General features: G+C 41.7%; 1 protein-coding gene across 1 annotated transcript; it reads left to right on the top strand.

The window, feature by feature from the left end:
• Positions 1-1351: 1351 nt before the first annotated feature.
• On the top strand, positions 1352-26841 carry ggt7 (gamma-glutamyltransferase 7). The gene is made up of 16 exons (XM_084069466.1): positions 1352-1452; positions 1927-2612; positions 7638-7870; positions 8769-8920; positions 9751-9868; positions 9984-10051; positions 12635-12708; positions 14186-14379; positions 15717-15804; positions 19732-19859; positions 20961-21049; positions 21821-21973; positions 22538-22655; positions 22807-22944; positions 23033-23132; positions 24581-26841. Exons 2-16 carry the CDS (start codon positions 2306-2308, stop codon positions 24781-24783), a joined length of 2163 nt encoding a protein of 720 aa, XP_083925592.1. The 5' UTR covers positions 1352-1452; positions 1927-2305; the 3' UTR covers positions 24784-26841.

Consider the following 26841-nt stretch of genomic DNA (forward strand, 5'->3'; position numbering starts at 1 on the left):
GCTACACTACTGTATACTTTGTTGACCCCTGGTCCCGCAGGGGTCTATACCAGTGGTTCTCAAACTGTGGGTCGGGTCCCCAAATTATATGCAACATTGTTTTCTCACAAAGAGGACCATTACTGCGTCAAAAGAAAGCTATACTAGCAGTTATGATTATTTTGGGGGGCTGCGGCGTGAAAAGGTTTCGAACCACTGGTTTATACTTTGCCTACTATGTAAAATATCCGATCTACTGTACAAGCTCTGCTATTTTTGGCTGAATGTTCGCCTATTGTATATAGGGATGCTTGGGTTCATGTGGTTAATAATAGACCTTTTTCATGGCAGGCATACTGATAGAAATGTCAACCCTATGTGCACGTGTGTTACACTAATTAATAAGAAGGCTCTGTTCCAATTATTGTAGCAGAGCCTGGGAGTGTACTCTAGCCCTATCCCCTCATCCTTTGGTTCCCTCAGACCTGACTGTTGACTCTACAAACTCAGAAACTCTAACCCCAAACTGAGGGAACTGCGGGCCTTTCCACTGAGCCAACAGCCAGCACCCTTGTCTGTTTGACCTTGGCTTGAATGGATCAGAGCCTTAATTAGCAACACCTGTAATTGGTAACACCTGTACAGGAAGTAACGTCACCTGACTGTTTATGTCAAGTGTGGCTGCCATGAAAACAGGTTTATTGGGTCTTTAGGGTGTGCACCTACCCACACATAATGGATCAGTCAGCCATGCAGTCAGGTAAGATGGTATAATAATAACCCATGGGGGGCCCACATGTCCCCCATGTGATGGTGATCGATATACATTTTCCTATATTTCATATTTGATTGTTTGCATAAATCAATGAACAATCGTGGCATATTTCTTAGTGTCAGGAGGGATGTGGGTGGACAGCCTGTCGGTGAAGGTTCCCCCTGGTCCCGGCATGCCAGGTGGTCAGGATGGCATCATGGTCCCCAATGGCAGCAGTGATGCCCAAATGCACCACCGAGTTCCAAAACCAGCGGCATCACAGACAGGTTTGAGTTTGACCCCAGGCCTATACATGGGTCTATATCTGCCAGAAGAAAGAATTAAATTGTTTATTCATTATTATTATGTCATGGTATCATTAAAAATGTCAGTGTTTTGCCAATTATTTGGGGGCCCACTTACAATAATTCTCACGGCCCACCACCATCAGTGGTTGAGAAATGATGATCACTGCACTGGCGCGCCTATGACATGACATGCCCAGAATAGAGAATGAAGTGGTTAAAAAAAATATGTGAACTGTTCCTTTAAAACGCTGACATTGGGTGACGTCGCGGAGGGATCCTGGAGCTTCTTGTGTTGATGAAGCAGAGAGAGAGAGAGAGAGAGAGAGAGAGAGATTCCTCACCTCACCTGCTCTGATACATTCTAGGTGTTTAGTGTAGGTCAGGATACATTTGATCACAGACAGAGAGACGGTAAGTAAGGAGACATAATTACAATGCGATCGTGGTACTTGTTTTAGGCCAGGATTGTCTATAGAGACAGATGATCATAAATCATATTTCATAAGACGACGCGACTGAACGCCAACCTCCTATAAATACGCTCAGAATTAAATCTTGGGGGGTAGATGTCCTCAAACTGTTGCGGCTTAGATCAATACATGATCCATAGTTAAGATGGAAACAATGTTGCGTCAATGTTGTTACATTGATTTTATCTAGATAGATTTGCCAAGCTGCCGCATACCAAGCAGCTTGTCGCATATTTATGCTGATAATAATAATGCTTGTACGTAGGTAGGGGACGGGATTTATTCCAGTTTTATTGATTGATTGATTGATTTAATACTTTATTAAAAGTTAGCAATACAAAAATACATTAAATAATTCTAGTTTTTGTGTCGTTGGGGGAAAGAAGTCAAGCCTGACGTGTCCTCTCCTCTGCAGGTGTCACAGACACGGATCAGCCTTGAAGGAGGCTGAGAAATGCGACATCATCCCGATCGGCCGCCGGGGATCGAACCGATCCACTCCGTGACATCATCTTCTAAGCCTTAATAACAACAACAACAACAAGCGGTTAACAACCGGTTCTAAAGAAACAAAACGTGGGATCGATCGTTGCATAACTTGAATCTATAGTCCTATGCAACACAACACGCCCTGATCTGTCATTTCATTCATTCCAATTGCGTAATTCCTGCGTGACGGGAGGAAAGTAATACGTAATAATTAATCTCGTGACGGAGGAATAAGTAATATAAGTAATCCTGCTGCCTGACGGAGTAATCAGTAATATAAGTAATCCTGCTGCGTGACGGAGGTCATGTTCAGTCCCACCGCTGACTCTGGGGCTGAGGGGCATTCAGGGGGTGGAGGGGGTGGTGGTGGTGGTGGTGGTGGTGGGGGTCCCACGGGGGAGAAAGATGCCCACCACCACCACCCAGATGCCATCATCCTGGGCGGAGGCTACTCTCCTGTTGACTACATGAGCATCACCAGCTTCCCCAGGCTGCCCGCCTCCCCGGGCTGCCAGGACGACAACAACGGCCTGTCCTCCTCGGAGAACAACACGCTCAACAGAGATCTGTCTCGCACGAATGACGACCACTTTCTGAGCGAGCAGGATACAGGTCAGAGTTATAGAGATCACACGTTGCAGTGGCGTGCACAGACATTTTGAGGGGCAGGTGCTCAAGTAAAAAAAATAAAAATAAAGGGCACCTTGCGCGGCGCGTGGAACCGCCGGCTGCCTTAGTAGTGTGAGATTTATAGAAGAAAATTGCAACGCACATTTTGGGGAATTGTTAATATATTAGAAGCTTTTAATCCAGAATTGATGTCACCATGGGCTACATACTGTAAACCAGGGGTCTTCAACGTTTTCAGGCCAAGGACCCCCTAGCTGAGAGAGAGATGAAGCAGGGACCCCTCTATTTTGTATAAAATTGTGTTTAAGATTATACTTTTTTTGTTTACTTGGTCTGCTCTTTTTGCCCTCTACACCTATAGCTCTTTGCCAAAAATAGCCGATCTACAAGCCCACAACGCCTCGCAGCGTTTTGGCTAAAGTTCTCCTCAGAAAAGGGATGCTAGGTTTCGAGTGGTTATGGTAAAAAGAAAAATCATATCACATAAAGGATTTGGCGGACCCCCTGTAGTAACTCTGAGGACCCCCTAGGGGTCCTGGACCCCCTGTTGAAGACCCCTGCTGTAAACTGAAAGACAAAAGGGCACTTCTGGTCAAGAGGGCAAAGGGCAGGTGCTCTAGCACCACCTAGAGTCTATCTGTGCACGTCCCTGGAGATCACACATTGTGTGTGGTGTTGTTGACGTGGAGGTCATCTAGGGCTGGGGCGATATATCGATATTAGCCTGGCATGGCCAGACTAATATCACTGCGTAGATATTAGTCTGGAATCTCTGGAACCTGCATTTCCGAGGGGCAAATAAAAAAAATGCCTCTCTGGTGATAAACCCGCCCCATATTTGCATACTGGGCCCTGATTGGTCCCTCACAACTTCGGTGGGAGAGAGATCCGATCTCTATTGAGAGGGGCCAGACCTAATCTGCCAAGGGCAATTTTATTTTTTGCAATGGCAGATTTGTCTGGAACCAGGCTATATCGATGTAGCCTAATATCGATGACGATATATGTATGAGACTAGATGGCTTGTGATCTGTGATATCCTGATATGGCATATTAGTCTTTTCCTGCCTTATTTTATTTAAAAAATCACACCCAGTGTGAAGTGGGCGGTGTGTGGTCATCACAACATGACTCACTTTAAAAAAGGATAAATGACTTTTTTTAAAGTCCATACTGCTATTCATAGGGCTGCACATGTGTCATGTGTTTCGCTAGCCAATCACAGTCCTGAATTTGCAAAGTCAGCCAATCACATTACAGTTAGTGGTGATGACACTAGCTGTAATGTGATTGGCTGATATGAAAAAAGTATCGATTTGCATTAACAATGGAAGGGTTAGGGGGTACACAAATTTTTCGGTCGGTGTCCAAAACTCACTTATAGGGGGCGGCTACACCGCCCCAAAAATAGTGAAAACATCGATCTACAAGGTCATACATAACATGTTGCAAGCTTCACCTGACCTGCAATATTTTATTTGTATTATTATATATTATATCGTCACAATACAATATTATCATCACAACAGATATCGAGGTATTTAGTCAAAATACTGTGATATTTGATTTTGTCCAAGAGACAGAAAAGGGAAATAAATAAATAGAAAGAGGCCCTGGCTGTCAGAACGGGTTGCCTATCCAAGGCTGTTTATCTCTGCCAGGCTGGGTTGCCTATCCAGGGTTGTGTAAGATGTCAGGACCTGAGAAAGCTGGCCGCTGGGGAAAATGTAATTTGTACCACACAGGGGCATCAATTGGGTATGGTAATATGTGACAGTAATTTGCTTGTTAAAATACATTTCAGGAAAAGTTTCAGCATTACAAATTATTGTAAAATATGAATCTATATCATCATCATACTATAAGCCACGAGATCTCTGTCCGCAAATCCCCTCTGATTGAACGTGACAAGCGGCAATTGGGAGAGGCTTATGGATTCCGAGAATCGAAGAACCAAAAAGAAAACAGGCCTGAGGAGTAGGATCAGGAGTTTTTGAATCCTGAGGCGACGGTGTCTGTTCTAGGCTTATCTTTTAGGTCCATAAGACTCCTTGAGTGATGGGCAGAGCTTGAAATGTCTGTTAGGTTTCACATGATGTTTGTGCCGGGCTTTACGTGACGTCTGAGCTGGGGAGGGAGGAGGGGGACAGAGTGTGGCGGGGGGGAGGGGGGTGCAGAGAGCGAGACAGAAGAAACCCGACTAGGCCGGTGCCATCCTGTATACTATATTTCACCAAATCCGTGTGTGTGTCACACTGTGGCCGGCCTAACTCGGAACGCACCCGATCAATCGAACAATCTCAAATATCGTGTGTGTGTCTCTGAATGCTCAACCCAAACCCTCGGCCTCGCGTCATGTCACGCTTCTGCGACTTTTGCCAATATATAAGTCCCTGATTGGCCAGCCCGACCCATTTGCTTATCTGATTCGCGTAACATTTGTGCCACATAGCCAATATAAGTGACGCGACAAAAAGTAGGCAAAAGCCATAGGAAGTATATAGTCTCCGTCGGGTGGAAACCTCATATGTCCAAACCAGTTTGATTTGATTTGCTTTATTTTGAAAAGCAAAACCACAAGGTTACAGCAGTTTGAGGTTGCAGCAGTCTCAGGATTGAGAATCCTGAGACTTATTTCCGTTGAGGTCCTCTCACACAACAGTCAATAAGTTACAATACATTACAGTACAAAACACATGACATTAAATATACAGTACATGCATACGAACAAGTGCTCCCTTATCTTTCCCTAGTCTACCGAGCCTCTATAGGGGAACCTTTTCTAACAGACCTGCTTTTGTCTGCTGCTTAAAAGACCTCAGATTGGTTGTCAGTTTGACACTGGTTTGGAGGTCGTTCCACTGTGTGGCTCCTATTTAAGTAAATGATTCCCTGCCTACTTTACTCTAAAAAGCCGGATGGCTCACATGTTTTTAGCGACGTGTGCGTGACGTCTTTAAAATGGCGTCCCACCAGATAAGAGATGGATTCACCAATACAACACTGGCCAGTGCCAAACAGCGAATATTTTCATTTCAGTCTGATTTTAAAACCAGGACACAAGCAATTATTTGTCAGCAACACATTTTTTGTGGCTTTCACAGAGGTGATAAAGCTGTTTCAGATGGCTGCAACAATACCAATGTCGACTGCTTAAAATTAAGAGTTTTTTCCTCTCTGTTGAAATGAATTAAATGTTATCTGAGGAGGACCATAGAGGATAGAGGAGGGTAGATAACTTGCCAAATCACTCTTACTGAATTTTTGCCCGTTGGGAAACGCACGCCCCTCGGCTTACCCATTTAGGCATTTAGGCTCTATTCACCAACAGTGAATAGAGCCTATTCCACATTTTGGTGGCAGACCAGTAGAATGAGAACTTTCCCATGTTTGTTCTAAATTTGGGTTGTAGCAGATCCTGGTCGCTCCCTCTAGTGTTTTATTTATTAAGCTTTGATTCTCTCTGTTGAGTTTGGACTTAAACTGAGGATCGTTTCTTCTGTGTGATATTGTTGCATAGCACCAGAAGCGGCTTTATTATCACAGGTTTACAGACGTAAAAAAGTGGGTGAAATTTGTTTTCGTGCATAGTTACCATCGTAACGTTGTTTCCATAGAAAAAGAGGGGAAGAAGAGGGGAGGGAGGCTGGGGGGGCCAAGTGGAATGGAGATCATACAAGAGAACAAAAAGAAACAAGCAAGTTATCTACATATTTACACAGCACACATATTTACACACGTAAACATGGGTACACATATTTACACACGTAAATATGTGTACACATATTTACACAAGTATAGCATAGGTGGAAGTGATATTGTTGCATAGCATAGATGGAAATGATGTTGTTGCATAGCATAGATAGGAGTCAGTCTAGTCGATTAGACAGGTGGCGCTTGCTCGTAATATGTTCAATTTGTTTAAACTGAAATGAGCATCACAACTGGAACAGGCCTCGTCCGTTTTGTTTTCCTGTAAAATCTCTGCAGCGAATAAAATATAGTTCTCTCTCCTCCTCGCTGACCCTGATGCTATCTGTGGTGCTGAATGTTGCATACTGTATCTGAGAGAATATCAATTATTGATGTACACATTGTATAACAGAACTTATCGTGGAAGGGGGAGACTGCATTTGAAAGGTTAGCTTTCAGTGCAGTTAAAGTCTACAGCAATAAATGCAGTCAAACTCTATATCACAAATCTAACAAAACCAATATCACTTACTGCACTGTTAACGATAGCACATCTATAATTGAGATGTTAATGTGAGTAACTTAAGTTCAATACCATAAATTATTTTTGACTTCCAAGAGGGTTCAGCCTGCGCTGAATGTTTGTCTTGGAGAAATTCTAGTTGAAGATGATAAAATGATGATGCAGTTTGTCTTGTGAGTTTCTATCAATAGCCTGTTGGAAATGACTGTTACCTGGCCATTAATGTTTATGTCAGGTAACCTTGCCACACCTTAGCTTTGGTCTAATCTGAATTGACGCCACTTTTTTTTACGGTGCACTCAATGGAGAAAGAGTTGGAGAGCTTTAATTGTACGACCTGCGGTTCAAGACTTATTGGCCAAAACCTAATGCCTGGTATTGCGCCACCATAAGGCCATATGGAAAGGTTTGAGTGTCTTCTTTGCCTACTGGCAGTGTCTAAGATTAGCTGCACCCCAAAGGCACACACAGACAGGCAAAAACAATTACGCCTCCCATAATTCGTAAAAAATAGATAGTGAACATTTTAGTTAAGATTATTGTGCCAGTTTAACCACTTCAAACCTGGTGTGACTATTTTGGGCATGTCATTTCTGTTTCAATTTGAAAATGCATTGTGAACTTGTAGATGGGCTATTATTATTATTGTTGTTTTAAGCCATTTTACAAAGGGGGACTGCAGCCAGAGCATGGAAATTTCTAAGTGTGGAGTTTTTCTTTATTTAGTACGCTTTTTATTGCCCTGCTTCATTGTCATTCCAGTGACCTTTTGACCTGTGTGTTTGTTCCAGACCCTGATCTATTTATGAACTCTGCACCTGGCCGTCTGCAACGCCTCCCGTCCTCCGCCTCGGACCTGGCCAGCCATGACATCTCGCCCCTGCAGGAGACCACCAGAGACCCCTTGGCAGGGAACTGCGCCTGCCAGCGAGACGGACTGACTGTCATCATCACGGCCTGTTTCACCTTCGCCATGGCTGTTACCGTGGCTCTCATCGTGCAGATCTACTTTGGAGACCCACAGGTCTGTCATTCATTATTTGACTTTTTTTTATTACATCAGTAACGGCAATTATGCAGATGTGTCCAGTATTTAAAAACTATCTAGCTCAACAAGCTTGCTTGTAAATCTTCTGCTTTTGGATTTTTTTTTAATGGGGCTTAAAGGGATAGTTCACCCCCAAAATGACCTTTTCTCTTTTGATTAGTCAGAATCAGAATCAAACTTTATTGTCACATCACATTACAAGTAATATGGGTGAAATACGTAATTGTACAAGCCCATTAATGCAGTTAAAAGATTAGATAGAGGTAGGAGTAAAGTGCATTTAAGAGTGGCTATGTACATAATAAGTTAATGGAAAAATGTGTCTGTAATTAAAACGTAGATCAGATCATCTATACATAAACACACAGTTCAGTGAGTTCAGTGCATAGTGTCCACAGGCTTAGTTCTCATTCAACAGCCTGATTACTGCTGGATAAAAGCTGTTCCAGAGTCTAGTGGTGCTGCTACCGATACTCCTCCATCGCTTGCCTGGCCGTGGGTGTCGCAGCGACTTGAACAGACCATGGCTGGGCTGGTAAATGTCCTTGATGATGCTTCCGGCCTTAGCCACACATCTTTTCGTATGTATGGCCTGGAGAGGGGGAAGCTCACCGGCCGCGGTGCGCTGCGCCGTTCGCACCACTCTCTGTAGTGCCTTTTGTTCGGCTACATAGTTTCCAAACCAGGCAGTGGTGCCGCTCATCAGGATGCTCTCGATGGTGCTGGTGTAGAATGCTCTCAGGATGCGGGGGCTGCGTTCAGGGCGTCCTTGAAAAAGAGAGCTTGCTCTCAATGGGTTTCCCTGAATAAATAAAGGGAAAAGAAAGATTATAGCGACACATCACAATTTATTTCCCTTGCGTCCTATTTGCAGATTTTCAAGCAGGGAGCAGTGGTGACTGACGTAGCCAAGTGCACGTCTCTGGGCTTCGATGTTCTGGAGATGCAAGGCTCCAGTGTAGATGCTGCCATCACCGCTGCCCTCTGTCTGGGCATCATCCACCCTCACACCTCTGGGATCGGAGGGTGAGTAACCGGAAGCACATTAAATCACACGCGTATCATCATATCTATCAATCTATATTTACCTAGGGTAGTAGCTGAGCACAAGGGCTTGTTTTCAGCCACGCCCTGCACATAGACACACACACCTTAACCTGGAAGCTGACCAATACAACCACAGTGTTATTCTGTTGGCCACTGAGCAGCTCCGCCGGAGCTGTTGGAGGTTCAGTGCCATACTCAAATGCACTTCAGCGGTGTTAGGGGAGGGATAAGTGGTGGCCATTCACTTCCCCACCCAGATTCATCCTGCTGGTTCCAGGGAATCTAACCGGGAACCCTCCAGTAACCTTTAGGAAAACTGCTGCCCCCCAAAAAAACATCTTATTACACCATATGTTGCTGTCGGGCAGAAACCTTGTATCGGCATATTTCATCTTTTTTATGTTTTTTCATACAGTAAGTGAATGGCCCCATTGTATACTTGTATGTATATAATATGTTGCACAAAAGTAGCAAAAGTAGCCGATCTACAATCTCACACAACACGAGGCTATTTTAAGCCATTGCGAAAATGTTTTTAAAAATTAAAATCTTCACCTACTGTATAGTGACATGCCCAAAATGGGGTTGAAAGTGGGTATGTCTGGCTGTGTTTTATGAATATTGAAGTAATGAAAAGTATTAATAATATATTAACTACATCCAGTGCAATTCAGAATATTCTTTTCCATTTCCTGAAAAGTAATGTTTTTTGGACAAGGTTTCCACCAACATGTCAAAATGATTACACAAATGAAATACGTGGCCTGCATTGGTTCCTGTTTATACAGTATGTTTAATATTTTGCACAGTGGAGGGGTCATGTTGGTGCACGACATCCGTAAGAACGAAACCAAGGTCATTGACTTCAGGGAGACGGCACCATCTGCTATCGACGAGGACATGGTACAGGCAAACCTTGAACTTAAGGTAAGGCCTTGTTTCTGAAATATTCTTCCCTTTAAAGCTACCAAATTGTGATGATGCTGCATATTTTTTGAATTGTGGAAGATGTGATGTGGGTATATTTACTGTTGTGTTTCAGCCTGGACTGCTGGTTGGAGTACCGGGCATGCTCAGTGGCATGCACCAGGCCCACCAGCTTTACGGAAGGTACTGTGACCCTTTTAAACACGTAAAGCTACCCTGTAACTGTTGTTATTATAACCAATCTGTACGGTGGACTCAAGATTATGTTAATTCAATATAACTAACACAAATGTAGTGGTTGTATTTGGACCCAGCCGTAATAAGCTACATTACCTATGAACGGCCAGCATGTCTATATGCGCTTCACTGCTCCCTCTCGGTTCTGGGGGCTTGGTTGAAGGTCAAAATTCAATATCTCCCCTGAGCAAGCAGACGTGCCATAGTAGCTTGGTGGCCAAAATGTCAGCACTTAAAGAATTGTTTCATTGGGTGGCATAGAGGTAGAATACTACCCCAGAGAGAGGTCCAGGTTCAATTCCTGGCAGCAGTGCCTCCGACTTACTGACTAAAAAATAACCACCAAGACCTGTAAAATAAAACCGCTGACACCGTTTTGTCATTAATCTCTCTTGGAAAGGTAGAGCTTTCAGCATTCATGACCCTGGGATCTTTCTGTTCCCCTTCCCCTGAGCCACTGCCGCCCGATATGTTTTAATTGCCTCCTTTTGACTGAAATATACTGGATAAAGTCACAGCAAGGGCACTGACTGCTCTCTGTCTGCACAGCTGCTCTCGTATCCATCCAGCTTAATCCAACAGAATCTCGGTGGATGATGATGTCACGGCTGTTAGATAAAAGAAAAAGACGTTTTCAGAGTGAAAAGGGCTGTGAATCCAGTGGTGGAAAAAGTACTCACATTTTTTACTGAAGTAAAAGTACCAATACAGCAATGTAAAAATACTCTGTTACAAGTAAAAGTCCGGCATTCAAAATTGACTTGAGTAAAAGTACAAAAGTATTGATATCAAAATGTACTTAACGTACCAAAAGTAGAAAGTACTCCTTGTGCAGAATGTCTCATTTCACAAGTTTTCAAATGTAAAAAAATCTTTTGAAAATGCCAGATCTACAAGCTCACAGCTTTTTTTCCAGCTATTTTCAAATGGCCGAAATGTATATAGGGGTTAATCTATGTTTTGTAACTATAACTATAATCAAAATCTAGTAACTAGTAACTAAAGTTTTCAAATAAATGTAGTGGAGTAAAAGTATAATATTTGGATTCGAGATGTAGAAGTGAAAGTATTGGAATTTGTACAAATACCTCAACATTTTACTTAAGTACAGTACTTAAGTAAATCTACTTAGTTACTTTCCACCACTGCATGGCTGTTAGATAAACGAAAAGACGTTTTCAGTGTTCAGAGTGAAAAGGGCTGTGAATCTATTTCCAAGGCGATGTCATTAGCTCTGTTCAAGAATACCACTGTTAGTTCCCTTTTCCTGTTCTAGTGTCGGGGTGCAATTATTATTCACATGCTCCATAATTATCATGGTTTCACGGTTCACAGCTGTTAGGACTGTGATGTGGTGAAGCTTTAACACTCTTGGCCTGGTACAAAAGAATTAACGCCACTGTCGAGGTGGAAACCTTGTACTCTTACGTCCATTTTCAGGAAATGGAAAATATTACCTTTGTTCCAATGTATTGTTTATTGTTTGTTTAGTTACAAGCTTCTCTTATTACATTTAGTTGGATAAATATTTATACAACCAACAGACGATATCTTTTTTTTTTTAATTGCGAAAATAGCAATTTCTATATCGTCTATTTTCGATCCTTTTACACATCACTCTTGTACGACGAAGCAATAGGGCATTCATTTACGAAACTTAACGTAAAACAAGGAAATACAAGGTTTCTGCCCTACAGCAACAACAGCAAGCCCTACAGAGTGCTGAGTGCTGCTGTGCTGAGTCACAATTGTGGAATAGCTTAATCCAGTGGTTCTCAAACTGTGGGTCGTGACTTCCAGGGGGGTCGGCGAATGTTTTTGTTATTTTTGGGTGGGGGGTCCCCCAGAGGATTTGCTTATTTGAAAAAATGAAAAATATATTTTCTTTGAGGTAGGGGGGGGCGTTGCCGTAAATGCACTGATGGGTGTGCATTTGCAATGCTATAAAACATGGTCAAACATCGGCTATATTTATCTGTGGAACTAAATGGAATGCCTCAACTCCTACAATTCCAAATGCTTGTCAGGGTGGGGGGTCCCCAGTTCAAATAGTATTTATTTTTTGGGGTCGCGGCCTGAAAAGTTTGAAAACCACTGGCTTAATGGATTTAACCCATTTAGACCATGAGGCCGGTTCTACAAATGTCTCGGTTTTCTTAAAAAAACTGTTTCTATATCAGTGGTGCTCAAACCTTTTCATGACAAGGACCCCCAGAATTATATGTATTTGGCCGCGGACCCCCATCTCAAAATATTTTGTTCCAGGGACCCCCATGAAGCAAAGATTTGAGTTACAAATGTTCGCTTAAAAATATATATATATTCAAAGATTTGCACAAATCAAGATTTTTCAAAAATATGGACTATGAGCTTGTAGATCTGCTATTTTTGAATAGCCAATGTATGAAATAATGGTTTAAGTGGTTATACACAGATGTGTTCCCGGTCTCAATGGATTTAAAGTCATGAGCTGTGAATGTCAGCGTGTTCTGAAGGCTTCGACCAATCAAAACGTTTTGTGTTCCACAGGATGCCATGGAAAGACGTGGTTACCATGGCAGCCGATGTGGCCAGAAATGGATTTAATGTGACTCATGATCTGGGTAAGTCAAAGAAGAAGAACAAAAAGGCGGTTGTCAGATTTTGATCACGCTGCTACTAATAGGAGGGACGATCTGTAGAACTTGCTTGAGCTGCATTCATATATGTGAAAAGGATTATTTTGTCATACTTTTTTTCGATTAATCAAAGCCCATTTTTCAAAGATTTTGATATATCAATGAATCGACGCAGGGAAAAAAAACAATTGAGTTTTATCTGATTAACCACTTAACTCATTCAGTGCCAATGAAATAAATAAAAAATATTGCGAACTGTGCCAGCAATTTTTCAATTTTCTTATACCTTTTTCAAGTAGTCACAGAATATTTATCTCCAGTATAATCGATCCCCTGATGGGTGCTAATCACTGAGGGTTGCACTGTGTGGTTTCACAAATGTCAACGACGTCATTGGACCTTGTTGACATTAATTGTCTGCCTTTTGAAAATAACATAATAACGTTGAAAAATACATAGTGCTCAGGAGCAGAGATACAGCCTTTTTCAGTAATAAGTTAAACAAGAAGTGAATGGAGCACCAAATCTTCAAATGATGATAGATATTTTTTTTATTATTATTATTTTTTTTAAACACGTCAAACACGTCATTGGCACGTTGCGCCATTGCGGTAAAACACGTGAAACGCGTCAATGGTACTCAATGAGTTAATAACTGTTTTATACTTCGTCGTTCATCGTTGTCATACAAAAATACATAAAATTGCTGGTCTTCAAGCTCACAACACGTCACATGGCCACCCGTTGTGAGGTTGTAGATCTGCTATTTTACTTATTTCTGAAAGTTGGGAGGTGGCTTATGTGTCTTATTATAAGATTTGAGGGGAAAAACACAAAACCCTCCAAATCATTATTAGAATTGCATTTTTTTCTTTATAATGGATTTAATTAATAAAGTATTAAATAATTAGTTTAACTCTTGCAACCAATTTACAATTTAGGCATTTATTAGTATTTACAGTAAGCAAGGTAAACACCAGGTAATGCATCAAATGCATGGAGATGGTAATCATCATAAAAGGATCATAGGTAGGGCCTAAATCAAAACCTATCATCAGTCTAAACAGTATAAACATTATATATACATTGAAACTATACAAACTATAGGAAGCCAGGTCAACCAATGAACCTGGCATCTGCCTACATAACATGCTATCTAAATTATATTTTAACCTTTGCATAAGCCTGCAAGGTCGTCCCGGCTAAAGGACAAGTGCTACGGGCTAAGGTTGAGTCTCAAGAGGTGAGTCTTCAGATTACGGTGGAAGATTGGGAGTGAGTCTGCAATTCTAACTGCAATGGAGAGTTCGTTCCACAGTTTGGGAGCCTGGAGGGAGAAGAGTCTGGGACGTGTGGAGCGTTGTCCCGGATGCCCCTAGTGTTATATAAATAAACATGTATTATTTATACATTCAAGGTGTGAGCTCTAAAGTGTGCTGTGTCTCTTCCTCTCTGTCTCTAGCTGAGGCTCTAGCTAGAGTTAAGGACCAGAATGTGTCGGACGCGTTCCGGGACCTGTTCCTCCCCAACGGCCAAGCTCCCCTCCCCGGCCTGTTCAGCAGGCGCCTCGACCTGGCGGCCATCTTGGATACCGTCGCGGCCAGTGGGATCGCAGACTTCTACAGCGGGAACCTGACGCAAGAAATGGCTGCAGCCGTAAGAACCTCACTGTCGTCATCTGTGATTATATAAAGCAAGCAGTCATGAATTTTGTATAGCATTGCTGTCGGGCAGAAAATCTTATTTTAACTTTTTTTATGCCTATTTTAACTTTTATTAATGCCCTACTTGATCATACTTGAATTTGAATCCCGAATCCTTTTGACATGTAAGGTTTCCACCCGACAGAGATGATAGCCTACAATGTGAAACACCAGTTCTAACCTGGAAACCTTGGATAGCTAAAATAGCAGATCTACAAGCTCACAACACTTCAGATAGCTTGTAGATCGGCTATTTTCACTACTTTTGCGTGACACTCATGCGTACGACGAAATATGGCATGATTTTAAGAAAAAACATAAAAATAGTTTAAATATGGAGTCGGAGATACAAGGTTTTTCACCCGCAAGCAACATGTTGATGTGGTAGAATTTAGCTAAATGATCTGTCAAAATGATCTGTCAATCAATAAGTCCAATATGATGACAATAGCAGAACTTTTAGTCGGCAACATCTTAAAGACTGACTTTTCAGTTGCTGAGCTAGTTGCCTAGTTTGTGTTTGTGCCTCAAGCAAAGTGCTTTGTGCTCTCCGTTTTTGTGGGTGTCAGTGGTATGCTCTAATTGTGCCAGTGAGAGGTGTGTGACACTTCAGAAATTCACAGGAACGTCTATTGTTCAAAACCTACACGGGTGTTTGGTTTCAGCACTACGCTCACTAGATCTGGGTTCCTTTTGCTCACTGAAGCAGTTTCACCATAGACAAAGCAAAGATCAACAGAAAATACAATTTCAGGTGGGTCTCTCTACTGATTTCATCCAATCAGTAGAGGGAACCTACCCCCCCATCACTTCCAGTTTCACCTGTTTATCCCGTATGAGTTCTCTCTCCTGATTGGATGACATTTTTATCCCAACCAAAAATATGTTTCTTGTGTTTATTAAAGAGCTGGACAGATATAGGGACACCCCTGTTACTGAGCAAACACTCTAGACTATAGCAATTTGAAATATAATTTACACACCCTTTTTAAACACCATTTTAGCCTATGTCCTCAGAATGGGTCTGGTCTGTTTGTCACATTTTAGACTATGTCCTCAGGATGGGTCTGGTCTGTTTGTCACATTTTAGACTATGTCCTCAGGATGGGTCTGGTCTGTTTGTCCCATTTTAGACTATGTCCTCAGGCTGGATCTGGTCTGTTTGTCTCATCTTTACTCCAAAACGCCATGCATTTTTGAACGGTTACAGGCCAAGAGGGGGAGTGCTGACGGAAGAGTACTTTAAAAAACGACAGAACTACGCATCTAACTCCATGTATTTTTTAACAGGTACAAGCCAGAGGAGGAGTGCTGACGGAAGAGGACTTTAAAAACTACAGTACCATCTTGCAGCAGCCGGCAGAGATCATCTATCAAGGTATGAGATAACTTTTATTGCCTTTGGCACTACAACAGATAAATTAAGTTGACTTTTAGGGGCTGCGCAGAAAGTGTTTTTTTGCGCTGCCAGCATTTTTCTGTTGGTATAGCACAGCACTGCTCTTCCCAGCTTTGCTTTTCAGTGCTCTGTGTGCTCTGCTCTTTTGTTTTGGCAGAGCACGTACCCCGAGTAGAAAATACTTAACGTTTGGAGAAGAGTCATCGATGTTACTTTCCCATAGCAGATATACAAGCTCATAGCGTGCTATGAGCTTGTAGATCTGCTATTTTTTTATTTATTTTTGCAAATCTTATATATGATTATATATATATATTCTACAAATGTCTTCTAAATCGTAAGAGTTTTTTTTTTTAAAGGTATGTTGCTATAATAATATCAGTGGTTCTCAAATGTTTTCATGTCAAGGACCCCCAAAATGATATGTATTTGGCCGTGGACCCCCATCTCAAAATATGTTGTTCCAGGTACCCCCCAGAAGCAAAGATTTGAGTTAAAGTGTTTGCCTTAAAATATATATATTAAAAGATTTGCACACATTTTCAACGATTTTTCCAAAAATAGCAGATCTACAAGCTCATAGTGCGGCACTCGGTGCCGCGCTATGACCTTATAGATCTGCTATTTTTGAATAGCCAAAGAAATCTAAAATGACACGGATGGTTTCCCGGATTTAATGGGTTAAGCCCTCTGGACAAAGTTACATTTCAACTTGTATATATATCGTCTCTGTCGGGTGGAAACCTCATTGTGTCCAACTGTTACTTTTCAGGATTCAAATTCAAAAGTAGCAGATCTACAAGCTCGAGCTTGTAGATCTGCTACTTTTGATACTTTTGTGTGATGCTGTATAGTATGATCTAGTAGGACGTTAATATATGAAAAAACAGAAAAAGTAATAATATGGAGATGAGAGGTTTCTGCCGGACAGCAACAATATAAATATTTGTGTGGTACACTATGCCAGGTGGATCGTTGCCACCAAGGCTGGCATCAATGCTTCCTCCGTAGGAAAACAATGCTTTGATTGTTTGGACACTAAAAAAGTAAAGTCTGCAACACTGGTTCTCAGCTCCACTTGTTTATTGCTGTCAGTGGTGTAAAGTAACTACAGTAAGTACATTTACTCAAGTACTGTACTTAAGTGCAATTTTGAGGAACTTTTACTTTACTGGAGTATTTCCAATTGTCAATACTTTTACTTCTACTCCACTACATCTCAGAGCCAAATATTGTGCTTTTACTCCACTACAATTATTTGAAAACTTGAGTTACTTTGCAGATATAAATTATTATTACATTATAAAACATGCATTAACCACTTTAGCCCTATTTTATACCTATAGGCTATTTGAAAATGGCATGTTGTGAGCTTGTACAGTAGATCTGCATTTAAAACATTTCAGTACTTTTACTTTTGGTACCAATACTTTTGTACTTTTACTCAAGTCAATTTTGAATTCCAGATTTGTACTTGTAACAGTACTTCTACATTGCAGGATTGATACTTTTACTGAAGTGAAACATGTAGCGACTTTTTCCACCACTGATTGCTATTCAACGTTTCCAAAACAGGTCCAGAGCTCAGCTCTGGACCGGTTTTGTTATTGGCAGTATTCTGTCACTTCTTCTGCCACTTTTCGCAGTTCTGGCTGAACCGTGCAGTCGCTTTTTACGAAACTCGGCCATATGGTAGATGGTCATGAAAAACGATCAAGAAATAATTCTCACAATCTTTCGTCCAAAGGTGGCGCTATAGCACTCAATTGAAAATGCCAACTTTGACCAGGTACAACTCATGCCCTGTTTGACCTAGAGCCATGAAACTTGGATACACATATGCGTCTCCTCATGCTGAACAACTTTCACCCTCTGACTTTTGACCTCTGACCTTTAGATCTCCCACCATTTTGAATTATAAGAAAAACAGTCATTGGCTCCTAACTTCTGCATTTTTTCACTTATGGAAAATCCGTTGGAAATTTTTGTAGGCAGAGGTCCAGAGTTCAAGTGTTAAAAGTTTCGTGCAGATTGCTCAAAAATCCCAGGAGGAGATAGATTTTAACTATTACAGTTTTATGACAATTATTCATCTGCGCCTAAAACATACATGCAGACTCACATTTCTTTGAAACTTTGCAGAAATGTAAAGGGCCATTCCAAATATCACTGAAACCAATCTTACTCCAATTGGTCAAACGGGGGCGCTATAGCAATTTTTTGAAAATGCAAACTTTAAACAGGCAAAAGTCATGCCTCGTTTGGCCGACAGCCATTAGACCTGCTTACACATGTGCCTTGACTAATGAGGAACACATCTATCACGTTGACCAGTAAGCACCGCCCTTAGATTGTCCGCAATCTTGAGCAGTTTGAAAAACACTTAAACCCAGGATTTTTCAGCTATTTGCGTGAAACTGTATCATCAGTGTGATCTCTTTTTTCAGAGGATTGTCTGTTGGTCAGATAGCTTCCCGCTTAAGTGTATGTCTCACAACCTCAAGGTCACAGGTTCAAGCCTCACTTGGTGCAGACTTCATCTAAGTTGCATTTCACACAACATGACTATCAATGAATACATCTGCAATTGTTAAAGATAACATGAAATACTTAATTGAGTGTTTTTTACATACTTCATTCTGAAAATAGCCGATGTACAATCTGACAACTTTTAATGGTTTGTGAGCTTGTAGATCGGCTACTTTCACTAGTTTTGGTTCTAAGGAGATGTACAATTTCTTCATTGGTAAATGGTTTGTGAACGAGTGATCTTAGTGTTAGTGAAACAGGGGCTTGGGTCATGACAGAAGGCAAGAGTTTGTGATCCTCAACAGACAATATCAGCCTGGACAAAGCTATAGCACTATAGGTAGTGTTGCAGCTACCTAAGAGTGCCTCATGACCGCAAGGTTGCCGGTTCAAGCCTCACTTGATGCAGACTCATTTAAGTTGAATTGCAAAAAACATGACTCAATCTATTCCGTTTCCATGGCTCTCTCTCTCTCTCTTCAATCTATTCCCTTTCCATGTCTTTCTCTTCAATCTATTCCGTTTCCATGTCTTTCTCTTCAATCTATTCCGTTTCCATGTCTCTCTCTGTCTCTTCAATCTATTCCGTTTCTATCTTCAATCTATTCCGTTTCCATGTCTCTGTCTCTTCAATCTATTCCGTTTCTCTCTCTCTCTCTCGCTCGCTCGCTCGCTCTCTCTCTCTCTCTCTGAGGGGCGGCCATAGCTGAGTGGTTAGTGAGCCCGCCTAGGGAGCCAGAGGCTCTGGTTGCCCCAGGTACGATTCCAGGCCAGCGGGTAGCAAATGTGTCGATGAAATTTGTCCCTGAGCAAGACTCTTAACTCCTAATTGCTCACAGGCCCTCACTGGAAACAAGACCGCAAGGACTTTCATGAACTGACCTGTTAAAGGAATAATCATTTCTCTTTCTCTCTCCTGGCCCCGTATTATCGCTGCTTGCAGCTATATTGTTGAATTTGTATTTTGTTGAATTTTTATTTTGTTGAGGTTTGTCGAGGAGAAACCTCTTATCTCCATATTCTAAGTTTTTGTGTTTTTCGTAAAATGAACGCCCTACTTGATTATACTACAGCGTCACACGAAAGCATCAAAAGTAGCAGATCTACAAGCTCGAAACGCGGCGCGAAGCGACGCGTTTCGAGCTTGTAGATCTGCTACTTTTGCTATTTTTTTCATTTGAATCCTGAAAAGTAACAGTTTTGGACATATGAGGTTTCCACCCGACAACCAGAGACAATTTGCTTTTGTGATTGTTTGAACACTGCCTATATTGTCAAGGCAGAGAGTGATAAACCTATAAAGTGACCCGTGCCAGTGTGTCCTTGGCATCTTCTTTGCCATTACTTTACCAACACATTGCTGCCATTGTTGTGCAGGTCACCATGTGATGGCAGCGCCAGCACCTCACGCGGGCGTCGCCCTGATCACGGCCCTCAACATCCTGGAAGGCTACAACATCACCAGGGAAATGCCACGCAACAGCACCTACCACTGGATTGCAGAGGTACTGCAATGCAGTGATTTTAAAACATCACTTCCTTATATGCACAGCAGCCATATTATCACTTCCTTCACAGGTGTTACCAATGATACTAATGAAGGCTCTGTTCCATTTAGTGTAGCGCAGTGGTTTCCACCATAGACATATAAAGGTAGACGCCTCCTCTGGCTCTAAAGTGTGTGTATGGCGGACGCACTTCCTCTTCTGGGGGGCAGCTGGAAATTTCCGTGTATGTCACAGAAGGGGGCGTTCAGCAGGCCAATGAGAGGCAGGTGGGGGCGGGACAACTACATTCTGACAAGTCCTGGAAAAGACGCGCTGTGATTGGCCAGTAGTCAACGCACTGTGATTGGCCAGTGCCCGTGCCCCCCGGAAATATGGCAGCACCATACCAAGCACGTCGCTCCAATGAACTGCAGAGGCCAATGAGGTATCTAGGTTTCTATATCTGTGGTTTCCACGACCCCCATAACTCTGAGAGTGTACAAATGGAACCAAATGGACCCGTAAGGGTCCATTTGGTTCCGTTACACACCCGTAAGGGGCCATTTGGAAGCCCATGAGGGTCCCTGGACCCCAACTGTAGACCCACTGGTGTAGCAGAGTGTTTCCAGTGAGCCAACATGCACAATATCAGCACCCCGACTCTGTTTGACCATGAATGGAACAGAGCCTTTATTAGTATCATTGGTAACACCTGTGAATGTCTTCATAATATGGCTGCTGTGAATAGAGCCTATTGATACGTATGAGGCCCCATTTTGAAGCTATTTTGTGCCAGGGACCCCCTCAAGAGAAGATTTTTGTTAGTGTATTTCATAAATGACCATTCCACATTTTTAAAAAGATGTTCAGATCTTTGAAAATAATAGCTATTTTCAAAATAAAGTATTCAATGGGTCTCAATTGGTTAAACTGCTCTGTCATTTTGCTGGGGTCCCCCTGAACCCCCTTGGGGGTCCCTGGGCCGCAGTTTGAGAACCACCACTGTTTTTACCAGCTTTACGAGTGTATATACGATATGGTATACACTTGAAAAACAACCGTTGGTGTTGTTTGGACCACACATGAATGTTAATGTTTTTGTTTGGCTCTCTCTCTCAGTCTGTGAAGATAGCTCTGGCTCTGGCCAGTGGACTAGGAGACCCCCTGTATGAAACATCTGTGTCAGAGACGGTCACTCAGATGCTGAGGTATGTTTCTATTCAAGTCATTCTCAACCTTTTTCATTTCAAGGACCCGCTGTTTAATCTGCTCTAGGCCACAGACCCCCATATTGTCACTGTAGGGCAGAACCCTCTTATACGATTTTTTTTTGTTAGCCTTGCTGCTGTTACTCGATCTATGCAGAGCTGCAATTTTAGTTTTTGATGGTTGTTTACATAATTGGAAAGCCTTTTCATAGCCATGTTGAGATTATATAGTGTAAAATATTGAGATTGTGTCTCTAGTACTGAATTGTCATCCTGAAATGTTTTGACTCATTCACTGCCAGATTTTCTTACCTTTTCAAGTAGTCACAGAATATTTATCTCCAGTATGATTGATCCCCTGATGGTTGCTAATCACGGAGGGTTTCACTGTGCTTCCGCGACCTCCCGTTTGCTTGTCATATGCCGTTGAAGATAGCATGTCTCGCCAAAAATACATAGCAAAACACAGGAGCCGAGATACAGAATATTTCCCAAATACTTTAACCAGGAAGTGAATGGAGCAGTAAATCTTTGGATCACGTTATCTCCTGGTTCTGTGAACAAAAAACAAAAAATATTTATCATTATTTTTGAATACTGAAAAGTAACAGTTTTCCACCCGACAGACAATATATATTTTTTTAAATCTCTGGGACCCCAAATGCTCAGTTCTACAATGTAAAACTGGTCAGTGCTTATTCAAATCCATCATAATGTGTTCAGAGACGCTGCTTTGAATCCACTGTCCTTTTGTTCATTCACTCCCCACAGTAAATCGAAAGCTTCCCTACTTCGTCAGATGATCGACGACTCTCAAGCGTTCCCCGCCAGTCACTACACTCCGTCCTTCGCCCTGGAGGAGGGCTCAACGGCCAGCCAGGTCATGGTCATGGGACCGGATGACTTCATAGTGTCCGTCATGAGGTAACGCAATGCTATAGCAACAGTTATTGGTCTATTTACATTTTATACAACATCCCAAAGGCAGTGGTGTAAAGTAACTAAGTACATTTACTCAAGTACTGTACATATGTAAAATGTTGGAGTATTTCCAATTGTCTATACTTTTACTCCACTACATCTCAGAGGCAAATATTGTACTTTTACTCCACTACAATTGCTTGAAAACTTTAGTTACTCAGATATAAATTATTACATTATAAGACATACATTAACCACTTTAGCCCTTTTTTATACGATCTATAAGCTCACAATGTGTCGCGACACGTTGTGAGCTTGTAGATCTGCTATTTTCAAACATTTTAGTACTTTTACTTTTGGTACTTTAAGTAGCCTACATTTTGATACCAATACGTTACTTGTAACAGAGTACTTCTACATTGCAGTATTAATACTTTTACTTTAGTAAAACATTTGAGTACTTTTCCACCACTGCCCAAAGGCAGCCAAGATTAAATTACTGTGGCATTGTTTTTTGATAATGTCTTATTTGTCTTATGTTTTTTCTTTCTTTTTTCATATTTCTAGCTCTTTAAATCAGCCCTTTGGCAGTGGGATAGTGACTCCATCGGGGGTGTTGTTGAACAGCCAGATTCTGGACTTCTCCTGGCCCAATAAAACACAAGATGCTTCTCCGTCTAATCCAGTAATGAAAGCCTTTTTTGCATGTTGTTTTGTTTTTGTTTTGATTTCACATCTAAGATTTAAGTTAAATTACCTTGGCTGTTTTATAGAACTCTGTGTTCATAATAATATGTTGCACTTATTTATTTCCTCTGTTTCATGTCTCTCTGTAGCATAACAACCTCCAGGGAGGCAAGAGGCCCTTGTCTTTTCTGATGCCCACAGCGGTGAGGCCTGCCGTGGGCGTGTGTGGCACATACGCCGCCTTGGGTTCCTCCAATGGAGACCGATCCCTCAGTGGCATCACCCAGGTTATTTTACTGACGGATGGCAATTAATTCAATCTCATCTCGTCTATCTAAAACGTTGAATTTCATAGTGATTTAATCTGCCTCACAGGTGCTGATGAATGTCCTGTCTTCCCGCAAGAACCTGAGTGACAGTTTAGCGTATGGTAGACTCCACCCACAACTGCAGCCCAACACACTGCTGGTAGACTGTAAGTATTTCCAAAGATGGTTGATTTTTTTGAAAGATAGACCATCCCCTCTGGAGCCAATAGAGGCGAAATGTTACACAAATCCTACAAATGATCTCCTAAGTGGGCACCGTCTGACCGTAGGCCTGTCACAATTATTACATAATTGTTTAATCGCAATCATTTGAGATAATCGCAATTATTTCGAAAAAACGTCATAATCGTTTCCATGTTGAAAAATGTTGACACATTTTTAAATATTAAAAAAAGCAGAAATAGCAGATCTACAAGCTTACAACGCGTCACAAAGTGACACATTGTAAGCTTGTAGATCTGCTATTTTTACCTGTATACAATTATTAAACATCCCGCAAGAGTGTGCTGCTGGGACAGAGAAAGGACCAAGGTCGATAATAAAGTAGATTCTCTCCTGATTTGTCTCTGGAAAAAAAGCCATTTTACTATGAAGATCTTGGGAAGATTGTGTGACTTTTGTGACGATCGGGTCCAATATTTAGTTCAGTGACCATGGGGCTAAAGAATGGTTCAGAAGCTGTGTTCACAGTCACTCCTCCATTGGAATTATTAGATTCCAACCTGCTTCCGGTCTCCTAAAAAGGCGGCCATCTACTTCATGCAGATATGTGACGTAAAGCGGGGATGGATTACATTACATTACAGTTATTTACTGTAGCAGACGAAATGATCTTGATGGCATCAATCCAATGCAAAAGGAGCGACAGAATGCATAGATGTTAGTAGCAGCATTAGGTACTAATAAATAAACAACGGCTGATATCCGATTACCGGTTGCTTGCGTGGTCAAATTGACCGATACCGATATTGAGATGAAGTTTCCAGTAGGGTTTACCTTACACCTAAAGGCGGTGATAACGGGTGGCCTCGGGTGGCACAGGCATCTACTCCTACCAGTGGCAATAGTGTGAGAGTGTTTGGCACCATACTACTGATGTAATATTTGGGTCGATATTGCTGATACCGATATGATGACTGATTAATAGGCTCTATGCACAGCAGCCATATTGGGAATGAATTGGGCGCCTTTCTTACTTCCTTCACAGGTGTTACCAATAATACTAATTAAGGCTCTGTTCCATTTAGTGTGGCACAGTGGTCTCTTATTTTCAAGGACCCCCATAACTCTGAGAGTGTACAAATGGGTCCATTTGGTTCCATTTGTACACTCAGAGTTACACACCCACCATAAGGGGCCATTTGGGAACCAAAATGGAGTGTTTCCATTGAGCCAACATGCTCAATATCAGCACCCTGACCAGAATGGAACAGGGCCTTCATTAGTATCATTGGTAACACCTGTGAAGGAAGTAAGAAGAGGCCCAATATCTTTCCAATATGGCTGCTGTGCATAGAGCCTTATTATTTTTTTACCACCAACACAAGTTATCCACTTCCGTACCCCTCTCTCTCTCCCTCTCTCTCCACTCCAGCTGAATTCCTAGAACAGGACGTGGAGATGTTGCAGGCCAGAGGTCACAAAGTGGAGAGAATAGACGTCCTCTCGCTGGTGGAGGGAACCAGGAGAACCAATGACCTCATCATCGGAGTGCATGACCCCCGCAGTGCCGACGCCTCAGCCCTGACCATGTCCATGAACGCCTCAACTGTGACCATGTACTCAAGCGTGCCCTAGTCTTGCCAGGATATGATGGTTGGTAAAAAACCTGATTTATACTTAGTTGTGCTATCGTGTCTTTGCACCGAAAATAGCCGATCTTACAAGCTCACAACGTTTGTGACCTTTGTAGATGTAGATTGACAATTTTTGGTGTGAGACATCGGTGCGTAATTCAGTCCAAGTCAGGTGTAAGGGAAGTGGGAGTAGGGAAGTAGGAAACAGAAATGAAGTATTACCTATCCTTGGACAGTAAAGAAGGGCATTATTTTTGACCAGAGGGGGGGGGGGGGGCTGTACATTAGTGAGAACTGCTGCTAGAAGGGCTTGTCTGCCAATTTAAAAAAGAAAAGTGGGGGAATCAAATGGGGAGTTGACTGAGGCAGCCGAGAGGGTGAGACAATCGTCACGTTTTGTCTTAGACATGATGTAAAGACCGCCACATCGGAAAGGTTCCGCAAGTCTCCTGGATGACGTCAATCACCCAATCTGAGCCTCTTGTTTACCAACAATGAGCTTCCATAACGAGTTCCATTTGACAAAAAGTTTTGCTAAGAAAAGCCTCTGGCTAAGCATGTAAATTTAACGCTCAAAGTTCAAGGCAAGCAAAACGAAACGTCTACCTCTCATTGACACTTGACGAAGCTCTAAAATTCATGAACGGTCCGGTTTGGTGCAAGAGAAGGCTCAGTTTTTTTGGACCCAAAACTTCAGTTTTACACCAAAAGAAGTGTGCTTATATAAAATGTGACGCCAAACCAGGATGCTGCCATTTAAATGCACATGGTCTTTAAAGGAGTAGTTCACCCCCCAAAAAAAACATATTTTCTATCAATTACACACCCCATGAAGCCTTGAATTCATGGAGAATGTTTTGTTTTTGTCACATCCCTATGTGCCAATAATTTCATGACCGGCGGAGACTCAATGGAGACTCTTTGAGTCTCCTACCAGAGACTCCGCCAGTCATCAAATTATTGGTTTAGGAATGCGACAAAAGAATCTCCATGAATTCACGGCTCCCTGGGGTGAGTAATCGAGAAAATCTTTCATTTTGGGGGTGAACTACAACTACCCCTTTAAGCCACCCAAACTAGTGGTCTGCTTTTCAGATTTTACGTATAGAATATCGTTTAGCCTTGAACATAAACTCACATGGAAGGATGAACACGCTATAGGTACAGTATAGCAGTTACATATGTATTTATGTCATGCACCGTGCGACACATGCCAAAATCTAAGCCATTTACTCATGTTTGTGTACATGTTTGTGTATGCTGGCACTGGTGACTGGCTATTTCCTGATGTTGTTTTGGTGCAACTAATATCCTGCTAAGAGCAAATGCTTCCTCAAGAACCTGTTAATATCTACACATTATTTTCATGAAGGAATTGTTAGATTCTATGTCAGCAAATCATTGAGTGCCCTGAAATGAATGAGGGGTTTGCTTCAGCTAAATAAGCATTGAATGTTATGATAGGCTAAATGTATTATTTATTTGTATTTAAAATTGCCTGTATTGTATGATTTTATTCACTTTTTAAAAACGTGTGGTCTTGATCTAGAAAAGGGATGATATCATTGTTTTGTTTTTTTTAGAATGGACTGATCGTTTAAGAGCTAAATGTTCAATGATGGCTTGAGTGCAATGTATGTATTTTTATATGAATATTTTTGCGACGTTCATTTGTACTGTTACAGCACACAATGCATTTGTTTGTGGCAGCTCTTTTAAATCTTAGTTGGTTTATGATTAGCTTATTTTATGTTTTAAAATGTATATTGGGGGGAAATGTCTTTTTTTTGAAAGGCATCATAGTTCAAAGAGTTTCATTCCATAATGGCCAATGCTTACTAACTAAACACTAGACCCATAAGGCCATAACCTCTTATGTCTCCACATACTACTAATGTGCTATGACTGTTTCGTGATAACTTGTTGCCTTTTTTTTTGTAGTAGAATTTGTCTTAAGGCTGTGCACTGCACCTGATGATTTCATGTGCATTATTTATACATTTATTTGTATTTGATTTTAATCATAATGATCATTGTACACACTAAAGAAATAAAATGT

This window comes from Gymnoscopelus microlampas (genome assembly GCF_963454915.1).
Source record: "Gymnoscopelus microlampas genome assembly, chromosome: 10".
NCBI lineage: Eukaryota > Metazoa > Chordata > Actinopteri > Myctophiformes > Myctophidae > Gymnoscopelus > Gymnoscopelus microlampas.

Coding starts and splice junctions, on each gene's coding strand:
- ggt7 (XM_084069466.1), top strand. CDS start 2,306: ATGTTCAGTCCCACCGCTGACTCTGGGGCTGAGGGGCATTCAGGGGGT. Junction 21,050..21,820: donor ACGGTCACTCAGATGCTGAG/GTATGTTTCTAT, acceptor CACTCCCCACAG/TAAATCGAAAGCTTCCCTAC. Junction 21,974..22,537: donor TTCATAGTGTCCGTCATGAG/GTAACGCAATGC, acceptor TCATATTTCTAG/CTCTTTAAATCAGCCCTTTG.